Consider the following 17,582-nt stretch of genomic DNA (forward strand, 5'->3'; position numbering starts at 1 on the left):
AGGTGTGCTCTGTGTACCTGGACAGCATTACAGCAGCATACCTGAACCACAAATAAACAAATTATTTGGTCCCTAATTTATTTGCTTGTATATTTATTTACTTGACTCTTGGTCTTTCAGAAAGAATGTCAACAAACTTGGGAAATACAAACTTGGGAAATACATATGAATACGAATACACGAATACATATGAATACATATGACAGCCAGCTATTACTTATACTACCAGGACACTTTCACTACTATTACTACTATACTACAACCACTCTCTGTATTATTTCTACAATTAGAATGGAAAGAATTAGTCAATTCATCAATTAGATTATCCCCAGACAACTAATCAGCACTCATTTTTATGGTTGCCTCTTTTATTCTATCTATAATAACCTTCAGCACGATCTATCCAAGTATCAGCTAACCTGTAGGCTATGTACACGGAGAATACTCTGTAACACTGGAGGCGAGAAAACAACATTTGCACAGCTTCAAGGTTATTGTGTCTTACAATCAGTATGATGTTTGTTATCATTCTTCCTCTGTCTGGACATTCCGGTCAAATGCTTTCTCACACAAACAAGAAGGATTTTAACCTTCATATGAGGATAAGACGGCAAACAGAGGGGATCTCATGGCAGGCAAGACATTTCTGCAGGCTGAAATATGGATGTTAGAAATGGAGGAATAGTTCATAGGGAGGGTACAGTATTAGCCATGGTGGAGAATAGAAGAAGCCTGTAAAGTAACTTAAAATGGAAATATTTAAGTGAAGCACCTCAAAATTGTTCTTAGAGACAGAACTTGAGCAGCGACGGAACATTACTGTACATCCAAACTACAGTCATGCTGATTATACTTATACTTACGTGGTTTTACTTCAGTAACATTCTCACTACAGTATTCTTACTTGTACTATAGTACTTTACAGCGTGGTATTAGTACTTTTACTCATTCGAGCTGTCTGAGTACTCCCTGCACCACTGAACTGAACGCGAGGGGTTTTAAAGTATTTATATTTCACCTCTGCTGGTGGTGAAATCGCTGATTCTCATCAGCACCGGGCCAAGTTTGACTGCACGGTGCGGACGTCATTTCGTTCTCTTGGCCAATCAGAGCACAGAAGGCGGTCCTAGCTAACACACAGCTAGATTGATTCACTCAGGGTGGGAAGTTGACCCGCGTGGATGGAAATTTGGCAATAAGGAGCGATTTTTGACATGAAGTTCACCGCAGATGGAGGATTTCCCACACCTGCCATGACTGAAGAAGAAAACGTATGTATACACAAATTGGCTGTACTTTATTAGAATCCAACTTGTACTTAGGTTCGCTTTTATTTAGCTATTTCTACTTTACGGGAGCCCCGATGAATGACGCGTCAGTCACGCGGAGAAAGCGTGCACGAAACTGCGTTGAAAAAGTGACAGTTTTAATATTGCTCTGCTTATTACCAGCCGTCCCTACCTGCCTTTACGAAATTAAACGCATACCGCGAATAATTATAGGTTACATTAAAATTCGGGATACATTTAATGTCAGAAGTGTGGCTTATTATAGAAGAACTTTGTCAAAACGTGCCTACGTGGTCGCCTTAAAAGCGGCGACGCCAATGGAGCTTTTCTTTGAAATACATTGGAAGGACAGTGCTGTTACGGTAACGTGGTAACGTTAGACTGTAGAAACACGGCAAAATAGCCTGTCCGATTTATGTTTTGGACTCATGTTTGTGTTAAGACCGAGCAGAATAAGAGCTGTAAATATAGAGTATTATGGACCATAATTGTAGTGAGAATCAAACTATGAGCCTCATCAGCCACATTCCTGAGAGATTTAGTGCATGTCTGCCTGAGTAGTCTGATGAAGACAGTAAATGTTAAAGACACTAATGCTTTAATTTAGTCCCAAGGTTTTCATCTGTCATTTCTTCTTTCTTTCTAGGTTTAGCTCATAAAGACAATGGAGGGACACGAGGGGGAGAGACTGTGTGGGAAGTGGAGGGTCACCTGTGGTTTATACAGTTACAACCTGAGGGACGTCTTCACATGGTGAGCGCTGATCCGGCTGTTTATTAAAGACACAGTCCATCATTGAGTCTATGTTTCATTTAGCAGCTTTAGATTCGGGGTCCTGGTGTTGTGGGACACTTAAATAAAACAGAGCGATCGTTATGTTTCATATGTTACAGTTATTTTGATTGTTTTGGTATTTTAAAAGCATTCAAGATCTGTTTTACTCTGTGTACTCTGTAACAGGATGCAGGGGTGTACTCTAGGGTGTGTCAGTACATTGTGATGTCACAAGTGGGCGTGGCTACAGGTGTGACTTGTGACAAAGGCAGGAAAGTTTTGATGCAGAAGCAGGGAAACACTGTTTTTCAGCCTGGTGTCCAGTCACTCTTTAAAGCAGTGGACTGAATTTATCCGTTTGAGTCCTCACGCAGAGCTCCTGATCACAGGTGAACACTGGAATGTAGACTGACCCGTAAGTCGAGGCTCAGCGCCTTCAGAGAGTCTGTGGGGAGAGACTTGTGTTTCTTAATGATTCAGAGGTTTGCTCTGCTGCTGACACATGAGGGTCTCGCTCTCTCTGCAGGCGTCTGCTGAAGACCATCCTCATGGGACAGGTGTTGTCCATGCTGATCTGCGGGACGGCAGTGAGCTGTCAGTACTTGGCCAATGATAGGGTGGAGACGCCCATGCTGCAGAGTTTCCTCAACTACGCCCTGCTGCTGCTCACCTACACCACCGTCCTCAGCGCCCGTAAAGGTCAGGATGTCTGACGTTCAGAGCGTCCCTGATTCCTGAACTCAACCTTTAAACTTGCATTTTTTACAGCTCAGTGCGGTTTTTAAACCTGTTTATTGATTTTTCTGGCCACTGGGGGGCAGCAGAAGCCACCTGTGAACACACCGCTGACTTAGCGTCACCTTTAATGTGATTTAAAGACACGATGAGCTGAAAGAAGCTATGAATCTCTGTAGAGTTGAGGGCGATAATTCTCAGTGGGATCATCACTAAGAGCGACTCCACGCGTACAAGATAATATAAAAATATTGATTATATCAGCTTTAAATGTTGTGGCAGACACATTTTTCTTTAAAATCTGTTAAGATTTTAGTTCTTTTCCATTTCTACTCTAAAGTAAACCTTGTGTCTTTCCGCAGGTGAGAGGAACATCCTGCAGATTTTAAAAACCAAGTGGTGGAAGTATTTGGTGATGGGTCTGGCGGATGTGGAGGCAAACTATGCAGTTGTGAAGGCGTACCAGTTCACCACCCTGACCAGTATACAGGTAAGAGACGGCGGTCTAGACGGAGACCTGCTGAACTCGGTGTTACACACTGTACTGCGTGTACTGCATGTGGCTGAAATCATTGTGTTTACAAAGATAAAACTTCTGTCCAGTAACTCTTTGTCATGATGTCAGAAAAATATGGAAACCAAACACGAAGTGATCAACAAAAAACAGTAACGACATGTGTCGTGTTTCAGCTGCTGGACTGCTTTGTGATCCCAGTGCTGATGGTGCTGTCCTGGTTCTTCCTGAAGACCCGCTACCGGCTGGTCCACTTCATAGCCGTGACGGTGTGTTTGCTGGGGGTGGGGGCCATGGTGGGGGCTGACGTTCTGGCTGGAAGAGACCAGGGATCCAGTGAGGACTCTTTTATCATACTTACTGATCCTTTCTCTGCTGTCACTTAAGGATTTCCTCCTCCTGCTCAAACGTTGCTGCATAAATGATTAAAATTCTCATCTCATGTTTGACTTCCTCTCTTTCTCTGTGCAGCCAGGCACGTCGTGCTGGGAGACGGGTTGGTCCTGCTCAGCGCTGTCCTCTATGCCGTGTCCAACGTGTGCCAGGAGTACACGGTGAAGAACTTAAGCCGAGTGGAGTTCCTGGGCATGATGGGGCTCTTTGGGACCCTCATCAGCGGCGTGCAGCTGTGGGTCACTCTTATAATCTGTCACAGTAGAGGGTTTTATTGGCTGCTTAGATTTAAGAATCCTGTGAGGTTAGTTTGAGTGATGTGACGTCATGTGCAAACAACCGATGAAGCCTGAACTGACGGAAACACTCTGCTCTCAAACTCAACTGAAGCTACAGCTGCTGTGTTTGTGTTTGAGGTTGTTTTTGCTTTAACTCCAGTGTTTCTTCCTCTTGCTGACTTTGTGCGTCATTGCAGAGCCGTTCTGGAAACTCAAGCAGTAGCTGCAGTAAAGTGGAACCTTCACATTTGTAAGTTGACCTTCTGTCTTATAGTATGATGAAGAATCAGTACTGCTGACCGTTTTCTTGTAATGTCACTCCGTGGCCTCTGACTGAAGTCCGTTCATTGCGTCCTGCAGTGATGCTGTTCGCGGTCTACGTCCTGTGCATGTACGCGCTGTACAGCTTCATGCCCATCGTGGTGAAGATGACCAGCGCGACCGCGGTCAACCTCTCGCTGCTCACCGCCGACCTCTTCAGCCTCTTCTGCGGCATGTTCCTCTTCCACTACGCAGTGAGTGTCACTGAAAAGCATCCTTTAGTCAGCAGCTGAGATAATGTTCACATGTTAAAGTGCACACTCGTCTTCTGAGACGTGTTTAAAGCAGGAAGTAAAGTCGTTCCCAGCATTTAAACTGTGACAGATGCATCATTACAGAAAACCACAGAAGTCTAACGTCTCCGTCTCGTGTCTCACCCTCAGTTTTCCACCCTGTACATCATCTCGTTCGTCGTCATCACTCTGGGCTTCGTCATGTTCAACGCCGTTCCCACGTACTCAGCTTTGCCAGAGTCCGGCTCCATTGAGGGCGACGCCGCTGAAGCGTCGGCCGATCGCGTGGTCGAGAGCTCCTCGGACCACCTGCTGGCGGCAGACAGAGATCCTCCGAAAACGGAGACGCTCACCGCCGTCGCTGCCCTGTGACTGAATCTGACCTCTGTGTTGTGACAGAGGCTGCACGTTGTTACAGAAGTAAACATGTTCTGACAGAGTTTGATTGTTTTTGGCATTTTGAGCATCAAAGAAAATGCAGTTTTATAACCTCATTGTGACACATTTTTCATTTTTACGTTACGTTACGTCATTTTGTGGAGATATTTCTTTATTAACGGTCATCAAGTATCACCTGTTGCTGCACTTACAGTCAGTGTTAAACACAGACGACATATGACAGGACAATCCTTTGTTTAAATTGATATATTTGATATTTTACAGATGCATCCGTGCTTTTTTAAACCGCTGTCGTTGTTAGTTGTATTTTACTTGTGTTGCCTTTGAAGCTGTTAACAGCTTTTCCACTGATAATGTTTAACATGTACTGTAAATCATTCTCCACCTTGTTTTGCCAAAAGTAAAGCATGTTGACATGCACGTTTACTTTTTTACTATTAAATTAATTTTTATATTCTCTCTGTTCTTGATTGTTTTTCAGTTACTTTACATTTTAAATGTGTTTGTTTAGACGTCAGCGTGTCTCAGCGCTGCGTTACGTTGCAGGAGCGATGCTGCTTTAAGGAGGGTGTCTGTACTCATCTGAGGAGCTGAAGATATGACAGATATTTAGATTTTACCTCAGAGACAACAAAGTATATTTGGCTGTTAAACACAAGCAGAGCCTGAAGGTTTCCTGACGGGAGAAGTGGCGCCACCTACTGCTGAAACCACCTCCCAATAATCTCATCACAGTAATGGATGGAAACAAGCGTTTAGTCGCATTTTCTTCTAATTTTCTTGAAATTAATTTGAAATTTGCACAACACTTGGAAAGAAACTCAGCTGGAGTTGTGCTTCCAGCTTGTTGTGCTGCCCCCAAGTGGCCAAAAAGGTCAATGCAGGTTAAAAGCGTTAACGCAGTAGTATTTATATTGTCCAGGCCCGCTTGTGTCGGCCCTGCAGTCTGATCACAGAAATGTGACTTCTGAGGCCACAGGTCCTCCTCCAGCAGCACCCAGCAGTGTTTTAACGGTGCTGAGCAGGACTCTTCTCCTCTGGTCACTTTGACATCTTTAGTGCACGTAAAACACTTCTTACTGTAAAAATAAACAGTCAGATTTGGTCCTTAGGGGACAATCTAACCACATAATGTCAGGGCGTTTCAAATCTTTATCTGGAGGAAGTGGGGAGCAGAGCATCCATGCATTGATCTCAGTGCTGTGCTGGAGGAGGTTTCCCTGCGCTGCATTGCTGTGCTGTAGCTTTTAGACTGAGCCTCAGTCAGTGACTATCATCATGGAGGAGAAGCAGGCGACTGTAGCCGAGTGAAGAGGACAAGACGCTGCATCCAACCCCTGCTTCATCCGTGATCATTTATAACCGGTAAGACCTCATATTGTGTATTATTTCACACATTTTATTGCGTTCATTTCCTGCACAGCGACGTTACGCGCGTCGTCTGTTGCTGCGGATTATGCAGCGTGTTTGTGCTAATCAGACCGGAGACCGTCGAGCATTAATAACCTGCTATTACCGGATTGCGCCTCTCTGGAAGGTGAAATAAACGTTCATAAGGCTCGAGGACAGGTTCTGTCCGGTGTTGGGGAGCAGGTACGCAGCGCAGCGGCGGCACCGCGGTGGAACCGCAGCCGCGGCTGAGAGCGATCAGCACCGCGGACAGCTCCGCAGCTGCGCGGCCTGAGCCGCCGCTGCTGTCGGCCTCATCCACACACATGAAAAAACACTCATCTCATCTGTTTTCAGGTGATCCCTCCACAGAAAGCACGCCGAACACACCTGAGAGGAGACAGCCGACAAGATGAAGCATTTCCTGAGGTAAAGAGCCTCCTGCAGGTGGTGCAGGGCTGAATTCATGTATCCGGTAAAAGGTGAAGAATATTCATGGTGATGATTCGTTTACAGAAAATACTGCTGACTGCGTTCTCCCAGTGCTCCCATTTAAGCTCTTCCCAATCGATTATGATATCGTGTGGCCAGTAAGTGGTTGCTGTGGATGAACCTCAGAAAAGAGGCCTTTTCATTATGGAGCACATGGAAAGCAGGAGGTGTCTCTATTAATAGTCCTGATGCTTTCTGTATTGATTTATTTTATGATAAACATTTTGCATTGATAAAGTACAAACTCTAATTTTCCTGATTAAAACAGAGCAGCACAGTGTTTAACATGCAGGTCATGTCTTTCTTAATGACACTTGTTATTGGTTTTACATAATTCTGAAGACACTGATTTTTATTTCAATCCGAATTTGCACATAGACGTTTATAAAAAAGACATAAAAAGGCATTAAGGCTTGCTCATCAAATCAAAAGAATAAATCTGTTAGAAAACATTCTCCGGTTGATGTTTTACTCCATTTTCCTTTTATCTCAAAGCTTTTTACGTCCATTTGTTTTTAATGAGCGGTGCAGTCCTGCAGAGGTTGCCAAGTTCTTTTTTTTCCACTGACAGCTGTGCTTGTTCAGTGATTATACTAATGTGCTGGAATGAACTACTAATAGTTAACTGATGGAAAAATGATTCATGCAGCGCCTTTAATAGATTTATCTGATCAGAGTATTCACAATAATTTAAATGGGAGCTCCAGTGATTTAATAATGGACGTCAGCACAGTTGGGAACTTGCAAAAGGCAGATTAAATAAACAGAAGGTCAAAATCTACCAACATCCCACAATATGCAACCAACAGTCAGCCGCCCTCTTCTTAGAAACTCCTCACTTCCTGTTTGTGACGCAGGCTTTCTCTTAGAAATTATTGGTATTAAAGTCCAAACAGACGTTTTCTGAGCTTGTCCAGACCCAGAGGAGACACTGTAGGTCCGTCCCACACCTGCAGTATTTGTGTGTGACGTTTTTCTGGTATTTCTTGTAGGACGTTTGTGTTGAATCCATAAACTTCTTGGTATTGATTCCTGTTGGTCTAAAAACAAGCTTATAGGTGCATAACCTCTAAAAACTAGCACTAACCCACAATATTATTATCAGGGTGAAGTCTTGGTTAACAGTCCTGCATGTCTGAGTGAGCGCTGTGGAAGTGACTGGAAATATATCACACAAGCAGGATGTGTGTGAGGACATTTGGACGTCCTCATTATCTCCTCAAACTGTTCTCTGAGTAGCTCTACATGACGACTGCATTGTGTAAAATTAGCAGAGCGTCTCTTTAAAATGAGCTTCACAGACGATTTCTTTGCATGAAACCTGAAGTGTTTGTTCTGAGTATAACCTCTGGATCCTCCTTCCATCAGCGCCTCTTTGTGCTCACCTCCCTGAAGGTTGACAAAATGACAGAGTGTCTCTATGAGCTGTTTAACATGCCAGTCTCACCCGCGGGCCTACAGAAGGAGGACTTAATCATTCAGGACTGTACTTACACATCTTCTTTTCTTGATGTAAGATGATATTATGCTGTGATCGCTGAGCTTCAGGAGGATTTATTTCTGCCTGAAAAGGTTGTAAACTCAATTCCACAAAAACAAACAAAGAGGGAAGTGAGGCGTCGCTCTTGTGGCTCAGAGGGAAGTTTGCACGTTACTCAAAGTGCAGCTTGTGTATTTTCTCAGCCTCATGCTCATTTTAGCCCCGATAACAGATGAAAAATAACGATAACTGCGTCTAATTCTCCGTTTGCATCTCAGTAAATTTCTGGCTCATTGCACAAACTCTTTTTGAGGGGCCTGAAATCAGATGCTGGAAGGTTTTACATTAAAATAACATGAAATGTGTGCAGAGGGAAGCAGGTGAAGGCTGGAAATCATTCAGTCTCCACTTTCTTAATGGGTCACTGTGCATTTCCCAAGACGCAAATCTCCATTTTCACTCTCGGTGTCACCTGTAAAAATAGAACACTTTGATTCGCTGCAAGTCGAACCTGACAGACAAGACGAGCTGCAGCTTTCTGACTCTCTTTGCTTCATGTGTTCATCCTGCTTCTGTTCTGCTGTCATCTTCACACTGACTTCACCCTCTGTGTCTGGGTGCATTCATACTGTGCTAAAGGTAAAATGTTTTTGCAAACAATTACAATCAGACCACATTTCAAAAGAAAAGTGTCAGAGCTACAACAAACAAATACTTTGATTGTTGATTAATCTGGTGAGAAAATAATGCTCATCACCGTATCTGAGAGCACAAGGTGACGCCATTAAAAGTCTTCAAATGTTCAGAAGCCAAAAAATATTCAGTTTATATCATATAAGACCAAGAAAAGCAGAAAATTTGCACATTAAATTTAATGTTTGGCATTTTTGCTTGAAAAATGTCTTAAGTTACTCATCATTGCAGCTATAAAATGTATTGAAGATGTCTTAAAGATTAAGAAGAAATAATATGCTTCAGTATTGTGAGTGAGATCAATCGTATAGGCGGTAAGATGATGAGCAAGACAGGAAACGGGAGGAAGAACCGATTCTACTACACAAAATTTATCTCAGCTTCTTTCTGAAATACTGGATATTTTTCAGGCATCTGAAGGCTGTTCAGATGAAACAGTCTGAGAAAAGAAGATCTGCTCACATGCAGCCAGTGAAGACGAGACCCTGCAGGCTTTAAAAACGCTGTGAATCACTTCTATACGTTTGGTGTGAACATCTCGCTAACTCCTGCCGTCCTCTCCTCTCCAGAGTGCTGACCCAGTTCTTCGTGTTCCTCTACTGTAAATGTCTGTGGCGGGGCCTGAAGTTTGTCGTCAGGAAGTTTACGGGGCGCTGCGAGCTGCAGCGAATCTGCTACAACAACAAGCATGGCGCCCGCCGGACCCTCAAGATAGGTAGACCCGCCGCTGCCTGCATGCTGTCAGACTGTTGTTTTTAAATGTGTTCATTTGACTTCTATTTTATCTGTAGTTCATATTTATTATCCTGCCTTGAAATGGACCATGAAATGAATGAATGTCCGTATCTGCCTTGAACCGTTTTCAAAATAAATGCAGTTGTCTCACACTTTGCAACCATTTCCTTCCAGAATCATCTCTGAGGTACTCCAAGAATGAGGTACGGGTCTCTAGATCTATGAAAGAGCTCAACATATGTCCAAAATAACGCAGGTGTGACGCTCAATCTTCCACACTTCCTTATATTCTCACTTCCTTTTCCTTTCTGCCGCCTTCCCGTCGTCTCTAGCTGCTGCAGTCTGCCCTCAGCGTCCATCCTGACAAAGTGGAGAAAACCATCGACGACATCATGGCCTTGAAGAAGATTAACCCCGACACCAACCCACAGTGAGGCGCTACAGTTCATGTCACATTTGTGTTACTTCAGCACTTATTGGAGGGTGTTGTGGTAAATTAGAGGTTATCACCTGACGAGCTGTGAAAGTGAACCAATAGCACACACGTCCTCCTCAGTGAGCCGGTGAAACCCCCAGACCAAAACACTGTTCTTATACATGACAGATGACTGTGTTAACAGGCCTGAATCCCCTGTAACAGACAGCCCTTCCTCTCCCCGTGTGTCCCCAGGCTGGGCATCTCTCTTCAGGCCAGCCTGCTGCAGATTGTGGGCTACAGGAGCCTGGTGGCCGAGGTGGAGAAGCTGCGCCGGGAGCCCTACGACTGTGAAAACGGCGAACATGAGGACAAGCTGATGAAGGTGCACCGCTCTCTGAGGCTATCTGAAGTGAAAAAACAACAACAGGAATAATCCCTGGATAGAACCTCCTGTGGTTCACCCCCAACCACCGGCAGGATACCCCCAACCTTAAACACCCCTTCAACGAAACGGCCGTTTATTTCAACCATTTGGCCTTTACTTTCAGCTGTTTCTGCTGTTTAGCTAATAGTTAGCTACTTTTAGATAAGCAGCATTATGTCTGTTTATCCATCAGTTTTAGCGAACCATTTCAACTGTGTACGTAGTTTTAGCTAACAGCACATTTATCTTTTACTTTTTGCTATCTGTGTCACCTATTCGTTGCTTATGGTTAGCTAACTATTTTAGCCCTTTAGCTATTAGCTATTCTGCTATTTAGCAGATCAGATTTGTCGCACTGTCAACTGTTCATTGACTTAAACTAATTTAACTGTTCAAACTGTTTAATTATTCATAGCTTCTGAGTTCTACCGTTTAACCTTTACTTTTAACCACGTTAACTCTTTATCATTCATTTGGGCTCTTTCCACTGATTACGCATTCATTTTAGAAACGTATTTCAACTATTTATCCATTAAACATAGCTAACTACAGTATTTCTGATATTAAGCTTTTAATATGAGCTATTTCAGCTCTCTATGAATTAAATGTAGCTTTGATTTGGACTATTTACCCTTTTGCTAACTATTACAGCCATTTATCCATTAGCTTTTTCAACTGTTTAACCTTATTTTTAGCTGAGTACTTCAACTGTTCATGCTTTAATATTGGCAGTCTATTTAAACTATTTATCCAATGGTTTTTATCAAACAGCTCCAACATTATTTTAGGTATTTCAACAGTTCATCGACATGTTTTTGCTGTTCATCAGCTGCTGGCTGTTACATTTAGTGGACACACATGAGTGGTAGACCTATTGATATGATGCAGTATTTCTTTTAACACGTTATCTAAATACTCATACATGCAGAAAGCTCTCCTGTCAAGAATTGTACTAAGCTGTGGTGTGTGTGTGTGTGTGTGTGTGTGTGTGTTGTAGCTATGGAAGGAGCTGCGTCCTGACACACCCCTCACCGGCCGCATTTCGAAACAGTGGTGTGAAATTGGTTTTCAAGGCAGCGATCCTAAGACTGACTTCAGAGGCATGGGCCTGCTGGGTCTGCACAACCTGCTGTGAGCTCCCACTCACCTCACCTCCTGAAAGACTGATCATAACCCAAAAAACACTGTTAAACACTGATGTGTTTTATGCAATCGATCGATAACCACGATCGATAACCTCGATAATCTACACTGTGCACAGGTTAAAGGCTAAGTGCGATCAAACTGCCTTTTCCTGAAGCATCTATCGTCTCTTTGCAGGTATTTCGCAGAACACGACAAGGCCACTGCTCTGCAGATGCTCCACGACTCCCTGCAACCAAAGCACAAGTACGGCAGCCATGTTTTTCTCGACTTTGATTGAAGCATGATAAAATTAAAGGAATACACCAAGTGTTTTTGTAGAAAGTTTCTCTGAGGAAATGTCAGTTTTTAGCAGATGTAAAGCGACTTGGTAATAGAAAATGTACGCGTATTTACAGAAGGTGGATGTGTGCAGCTGAAACTAACTTTACAGTAGACGAGTGGAGTGCATGAAGAGCTTCCCGACAGTATCTTTCTACCGGACACGTGGTGTATCCCTCCACCCTTTAACTGCACTCACTCATTCATACTCTGCGTGATTATATTCATTCCTACAGCTTGATGTCATTCACTGCGTCATCTCTTATTGAGCGCTGCTGCTTGTATTGTTTGTCATCGGCGTCTCAGTGAGCTGTCCCATTTCACAAATGAAGATTCACCTTCTCTCTCTCCTCCACCTCCACCTCTCTGCCCATGCCTCCCTCTCTGACTCTCACATGCACTGTAGGAGCACACACAGAAAGCCAAGGTACCTGATTTCACTTTCATTCTTTTCACTGCATTCATTGCTTTGTTTGGGTTGTTGTTTCATGCTTTTAAAGCTGCTCTATGCACAATGTACCTGTGTGTAAACACCCACTCTAATCTGATATGGGGCTGAAACAGGGAAGAGACAACGCTGTCAATTAATGATCATTTTTTGAAATCAAACTATGCATTTCCGACCCGTTTTTAAAGATTAACATGTACAGTCGGAACAAATGAACCCATCTGAGAAGGGAAAGAGAAGTCAGAAAGAACTGAGAGGTGGTCTTTTTGTGGACAATAAGAAACTTATAGAATAACATCAGCCTTATCCCTTAATAGACATCCGCAAAAGCTAAAAATATTACATTATTTATTTGGCTCAACCTCATATCATTAGTGGGAATTAAGCCCTGAAACAAACAAGAGTCAACAAACAAAACATTTCCTAATAATTAAAATCTATATACAGAAACAGACTCATGCTTAAATTATTCTCCTTTGGTACAAACTTAAAAGTCACAATAAACTGAGAATTAAAGGTCCTTGTAATTATCTGCACTTATTATTCATCTCCAGTTTATTTTTATATCAAAATCCTTTTAATGTAAACTAATTGAGATGTGAGCGTAGCTGTTGATTAAACTTTGATCAGCTGTGATTCATCTCTCAGTAAGGCCCTCCGTGCCATAAAGAACACTGTAGAGTCTCAACAATCTTATGAAATCGGCCTTTTTATTCTCATTGTGATGCACTCAGTGTTGTTCCACATGTCGACTAAAGTGTGTGTGTGTCCTTCACAGCGAGATAAACAAGCCTGAATGGGAGCAGAAGAACTTCGACAAAGCTATCGGGTAAGTGTGTGTGTGTGTGTGTGTGTGTGTGTGTGTGTGTGTGTGTGTGTGTGTGTGGAGTGTGTGTGGAGTGTGTGTGTGTGTGTGTGTGTGTGTGTGGAGTGTGTGTGTGTGTGGTGGAGGCAGAACTGGGCTACTGCTGCTGCATCTGTGTGAGGTTTGGCCTCAATACGGAGCTGTTTCAGCGGGGGTGGGGGCCTGTGATGTGGCTATGATGTGCGGTTTTGTGTGTGTGTGTGTTTGTTAACAGGCAGGAAGTGTTTACCGCTGCGCGTCCTTCTACCTCCAGCCTCCGTCTGATCTCTAGACACAGATATCTGCTTATGAACGCAGAATCTGACGGAAAGAGACGAGACTTTGCTATTGGAAGCTTCTTTGTTGTATTAGGTCACAGTACGAGGAGTTTTGACCAATCATGTTTGAGCAGGCTTTGGTTACATGCAGGTAAACAGTGTGTGTGGTGAGCAGAAGAGGACGCTAAACCACCATCAGGCGATAGCTGATGATTGATCTCCAGCAGCTCCGATAAGGACTGACTGTAAAAAGTTACTGAAAATCATCTTCTGCTCACCGAGTCGTGTGAGGACGCGCCAGCAGAGCAGCAAACTGCCCGTCACTTCCTGTCCCGTCGAGTCTGACGACTGATACTAACGTCTGTGTTTCATCATCCAGCTACTCTTTTGCCATCGTGGGCATCAACATCACAGACCTGGCCTACTCTCTGCTGGTGAGCGGAGCTCTGAAGACCCACCTGTACAACGTGGCCCCGGAGATGCCGAGCCTGCTGCACTTCCAGCAGACCTTCTGTGAGTCCAGCTGATCGGGACGGGTTTTTAAATGTTTTCTTACTTTCCGGCAAAGTCAGATATTAATCAGGATCGACCAATTGTTGCAAATATTGGCCTGGTTTGGTTCACCTGTAATTTCCGTCAGTGAAGTGAGGACATGTTCGGACTTAAAGCTGAGTGAACTGAAACATCAGACTTGCAGGCCTGGAAGCCAAAACCAATGATGTGAAAGAGTCTATAAAGGCACAATTCTTTGAAGATTCACCCCGTTCATGCACAAGTGATCCATTGTTAATATACGAACATGAATTATGCTCTCTTCAAAGACCATGAACTTAAAGACCTTTCCTTCTTGGCAGGTTACCTGATGCAGGAGTTTCACCGTTTCTGGATCGAGGAGGATCCCAGCGACATCATGGAGTTCAACCGGGTCCGCTCCAAGTTCCACCGGAGGATCCTGCGACAGCTGAAGAACCCGGACATGGCTCTGTGCCCCCACTTCTCCGCCTCCGACCTCCACCTGGTCAACCTCTAAACACACAGCCCCGACCCGTGCCCCTCCCCACGGCCCTCACTGAGCCCCCCCACATCCTCACAGAGGTCTCCCCTGGATGTCTGGTAGGCCCAATAAAAATCAGAAATCAGAAAACTTCACTCTCAAACTGCTGGACACATCTGGGGAGACGCTCTTCCTTCCCCGCTCAGCCCACCTCGTCCCAGCTAACGTCATGTCGCGTCACTGCCAAAAGCTCACTCCACCACACACACAAACACACACACACACACGCACACACACACACTGCCTCTACGCCCTCACTGCAGCGTTACACCACCAGCATCAGAGATGACCATAGCGATTGTAGCTGTGCATGAGGAGGCTGCACCACACCATCCCCACTCATCGTTAGCGTTGCTTTAATGATTCATGACGATTGTATCACAGCCGTTACACCTCAGTTATGGACCCTGTGCTTCTTCTCATATCAAACCAAATTTACTTTCTCAGCCAAAAACCCCTTTCAGATCGCAGCTGGCAGTTAGCTGGACCGGCTTTCAGAGTCGAGCTCAAACGTGTCAAAAACAGTGTTTTGTATTAAAGATGAAGAGCTACAGATACTCAACGTGCGTTTAAATGATTTGACGTGCTGCTGTCAAACGACACAGGGCCAGTCCATCTCTTTGTCTGTATTAGGTCACTGAAATAGATTGTACTGTACTTTTTATGTCATCGTGACGTTCACTCCTACGACTTCTCCTTGCCAAAATATCGAATGTGGAGAACTTTCAATCACAGCAGCAGCTTGTTTCTCGTGAGCTCAGATGTAATTTTTGTAAACCTGCTAAATGATGTTCATAAATGTATATAAGACACACGTTGAAGGTGTCGCATTACGCAGCACTGTTCCCACTTTGGACGCTAAAAGTTTTATTTACACTCGTATTCACACCCAGAAAGCTCATTTAGGAATGTTTTATGAACATTTTTTCAGGTTTGCAGAAGTTTCCGGTTTGACCCCCTGCAGAGTTTCTGTTGTGAATGTTCCTCACGCTCACGTTCACGATTGTTTGATTCTATTTTAATCCATTGAATGTGACACTGAGTCCACTGTTGTATCAGCCAAAGCAATAATTTACATTCATTACACTGCACATTTCTTTAAATGTATTGATTTGCACCGCGCGTGCCTGCGTCTCCTTTTACTGTCTAACTCAGAGCTGGAATGCCGATCACTTTGCAGCTGCTGCACGTGGCGTTTAATGGAGGTACAATATCACCACGTGAATTTTAATTACAAATTACAAATATCCTCAGAAGTCTGCCATTTTACAGCGTCCCAATATGAAACCTACTGAACTTCTTCATGAAAGCCAAAGATGGCAGGATGAGACAGGAAGCAGTGGAGTTCATGGAGAATGTAGTTTTAATGTGACTGAGGGTGAACGTGGTCCAACCAGCAGCAGCAGCCAGAGAAATAAGACTTTAAGCGTAGAGTTGCTCCACAGGGAATGAATTAAGGGTTTCATACAAACACAGCAGAGAGCCGAGGGTGAAATGAGAAACGCTGAAGACAGAAACGTTGACCAGCCAGTCAACGCAGAGCTCCACGCTTCAATAATCACCTTTTAAAAACGACTTTTTACGAACACCCAGGTGTCACTGTCGGCTCCCTGCTGTGGACTGAGTGCACATGCAACAGTGCATCGATTAGCCGTCAGCAGCGGCTCCTCTGTGACAGTAAACTGAACCTCTTTGGACCAAACGAGATGTTTTGGGAAGCGTCGTCTCTGCAGCATCGCTCTGATTGTTATCTCAGCTCTGAGTCGTGCTTTCATGTTTCACTGTAAAATAAATGAATCTGACCCCCCCGCCCTCGATCTTCACAGCAGTGCTGCCTCACGTGATCATGTGACCATCGGATCTAACATTCACGAGCGTCCTCGGCACAGACGTGGAACTGTGCGCTCTTATTTCCCGGCCATGCTTGCACTGTTGATTGTGTTTTAATAGTACTGAATATCTTGGTCCCATTGCAGTGATGCTCTCTGTCAGTATTATGCAGCTGTTTACTTCAGTGAATGTCGGCGCTGGTTCCATCTCCTGCTTGCATTTTGTTTTGCTTTGCTATGGTCAGCTTTGCACTATTGTAAACATGAAAATGCAGTTTCCTTTATGATGATAAATCAGTACTTTGTGGTATTAGGAGTATAAGGGCCAATGTGTCCCACGATACTGTAGATGAAGTTAAGTACCCGCTGCTGTACATTGTGCTTTGAAACGGTCTGTGAGACCACACGATCTGCATGAGGATATTTTCACTGTCACTGATATGACATCTGTATTCTTCACTAAGGCCTAAAGAACTTCTAGATATTGTAACTGTGTGCTTCATTTGTCTGTGCTGTACTTTTTGAGACCACAATAAAACTTAAATGTCAGTTAAAGTACAGGTGAGTCTTTATTTGTTCATATATTCATCAACACCTGAGCTGCTCGGAGCACAAACACTGTGGGTGTTACCATGAAGTATTCAGAGCAAAATGTACTTAAAGTATTCAAAGTAAAAGTGCTCTTTATGGCTCCTTTCAAAGTGTTATTTCATTACAGTTGATCATAATTTTCTGTAAGAGCATTTTAATCTTGTTTTTTGTCGACTTTAGATGTTTTTCAAATATGAACTCTTGAACTGAAAACTACTAATGTCAAATACATGTAGTGAAGTAAAAAGTACGATGTTTCCCTCTGAAATACTGAAGTATAAATCTGACAACATGTCGCCTTTACAGCTTGTTCTGTTGCCTTCAAGTGTCCCCAGAAAATCAGACAGACAGGTGTGATTATCTGAAAATACTGTAATTTAAAGCAGAGTTAATTATTTCTTTGGCTTTTCCTTTTCTTTCTCTTTAAATCCAAACTGTAACAGATGCGTTTGGGACCCGACGAGTGAAAGCATCAGCTTAAATACTGGACTGATTGGGGATGAATCT

The 17,582-nt window shown here is 43.6% G+C and overlaps 2 protein-coding genes across 3 annotated transcripts; both read left to right on the forward strand.

Moving 5' to 3' along the window:
• The first annotated feature begins 1,092 nt into the window (after positions 1-1,092).
• LOC143332885 (solute carrier family 35 member F2-like) lies at positions 1,093-5,399 on the forward strand. The gene is made up of 9 exons (XM_076750719.1): positions 1,093-1,271; positions 1,936-2,042; positions 2,590-2,762; positions 3,161-3,288; positions 3,489-3,648; positions 3,784-3,940; positions 4,181-4,233; positions 4,344-4,498; positions 4,688-5,399. Exons 2-9 carry the CDS (start codon positions 1,954-1,956, stop codon positions 4,907-4,909), a joined length of 1,137 nt encoding a protein of 378 aa, XP_076606834.1. The 5' UTR covers positions 1,093-1,271; positions 1,936-1,953; the 3' UTR covers positions 4,910-5,399.
• Positions 5,400-5,806: 407 nt separating this feature from the next.
• elmod1 (ELMO/CED-12 domain containing 1) lies at positions 5,807-17,042 on the forward strand. Of its 2 annotated transcripts, XM_076750207.1 has the most exons (12): positions 6,134-6,301; positions 6,683-6,754; positions 9,560-9,705; positions 9,900-9,928; positions 10,058-10,155; positions 10,396-10,525; positions 11,565-11,698; positions 11,888-11,956; positions 12,438-12,458; positions 13,258-13,308; positions 13,981-14,114; positions 14,456-17,042. In XM_076750207.1, exons 2-12 carry the CDS (start codon positions 6,738-6,740, stop codon positions 14,629-14,631), a joined length of 1,005 nt encoding a protein of 334 aa, XP_076606322.1. In that variant the 5' UTR covers positions 6,134-6,301; positions 6,683-6,737; the 3' UTR covers positions 14,632-17,042. The 2 variants fall into 2 exon arrangements, with proteins under 2 accessions (XP_076606323.1, XP_076606322.1); XM_076750208.1 differs by lacking the exon at positions 12,438-12,458 and having other exon boundaries at positions 5,807-6,301.
• The last annotated feature ends 540 nt before the right edge of the window (positions 17,043-17,582 follow it).

This window comes from Chaetodon auriga, chromosome 15 (assembly GCF_051107435.1).
Source record: "Chaetodon auriga isolate fChaAug3 chromosome 15, fChaAug3.hap1, whole genome shotgun sequence".
In the NCBI taxonomy this organism is placed as follows: Eukaryota; Metazoa; Chordata; class Actinopteri; order Chaetodontiformes; family Chaetodontidae; genus Chaetodon; species Chaetodon auriga.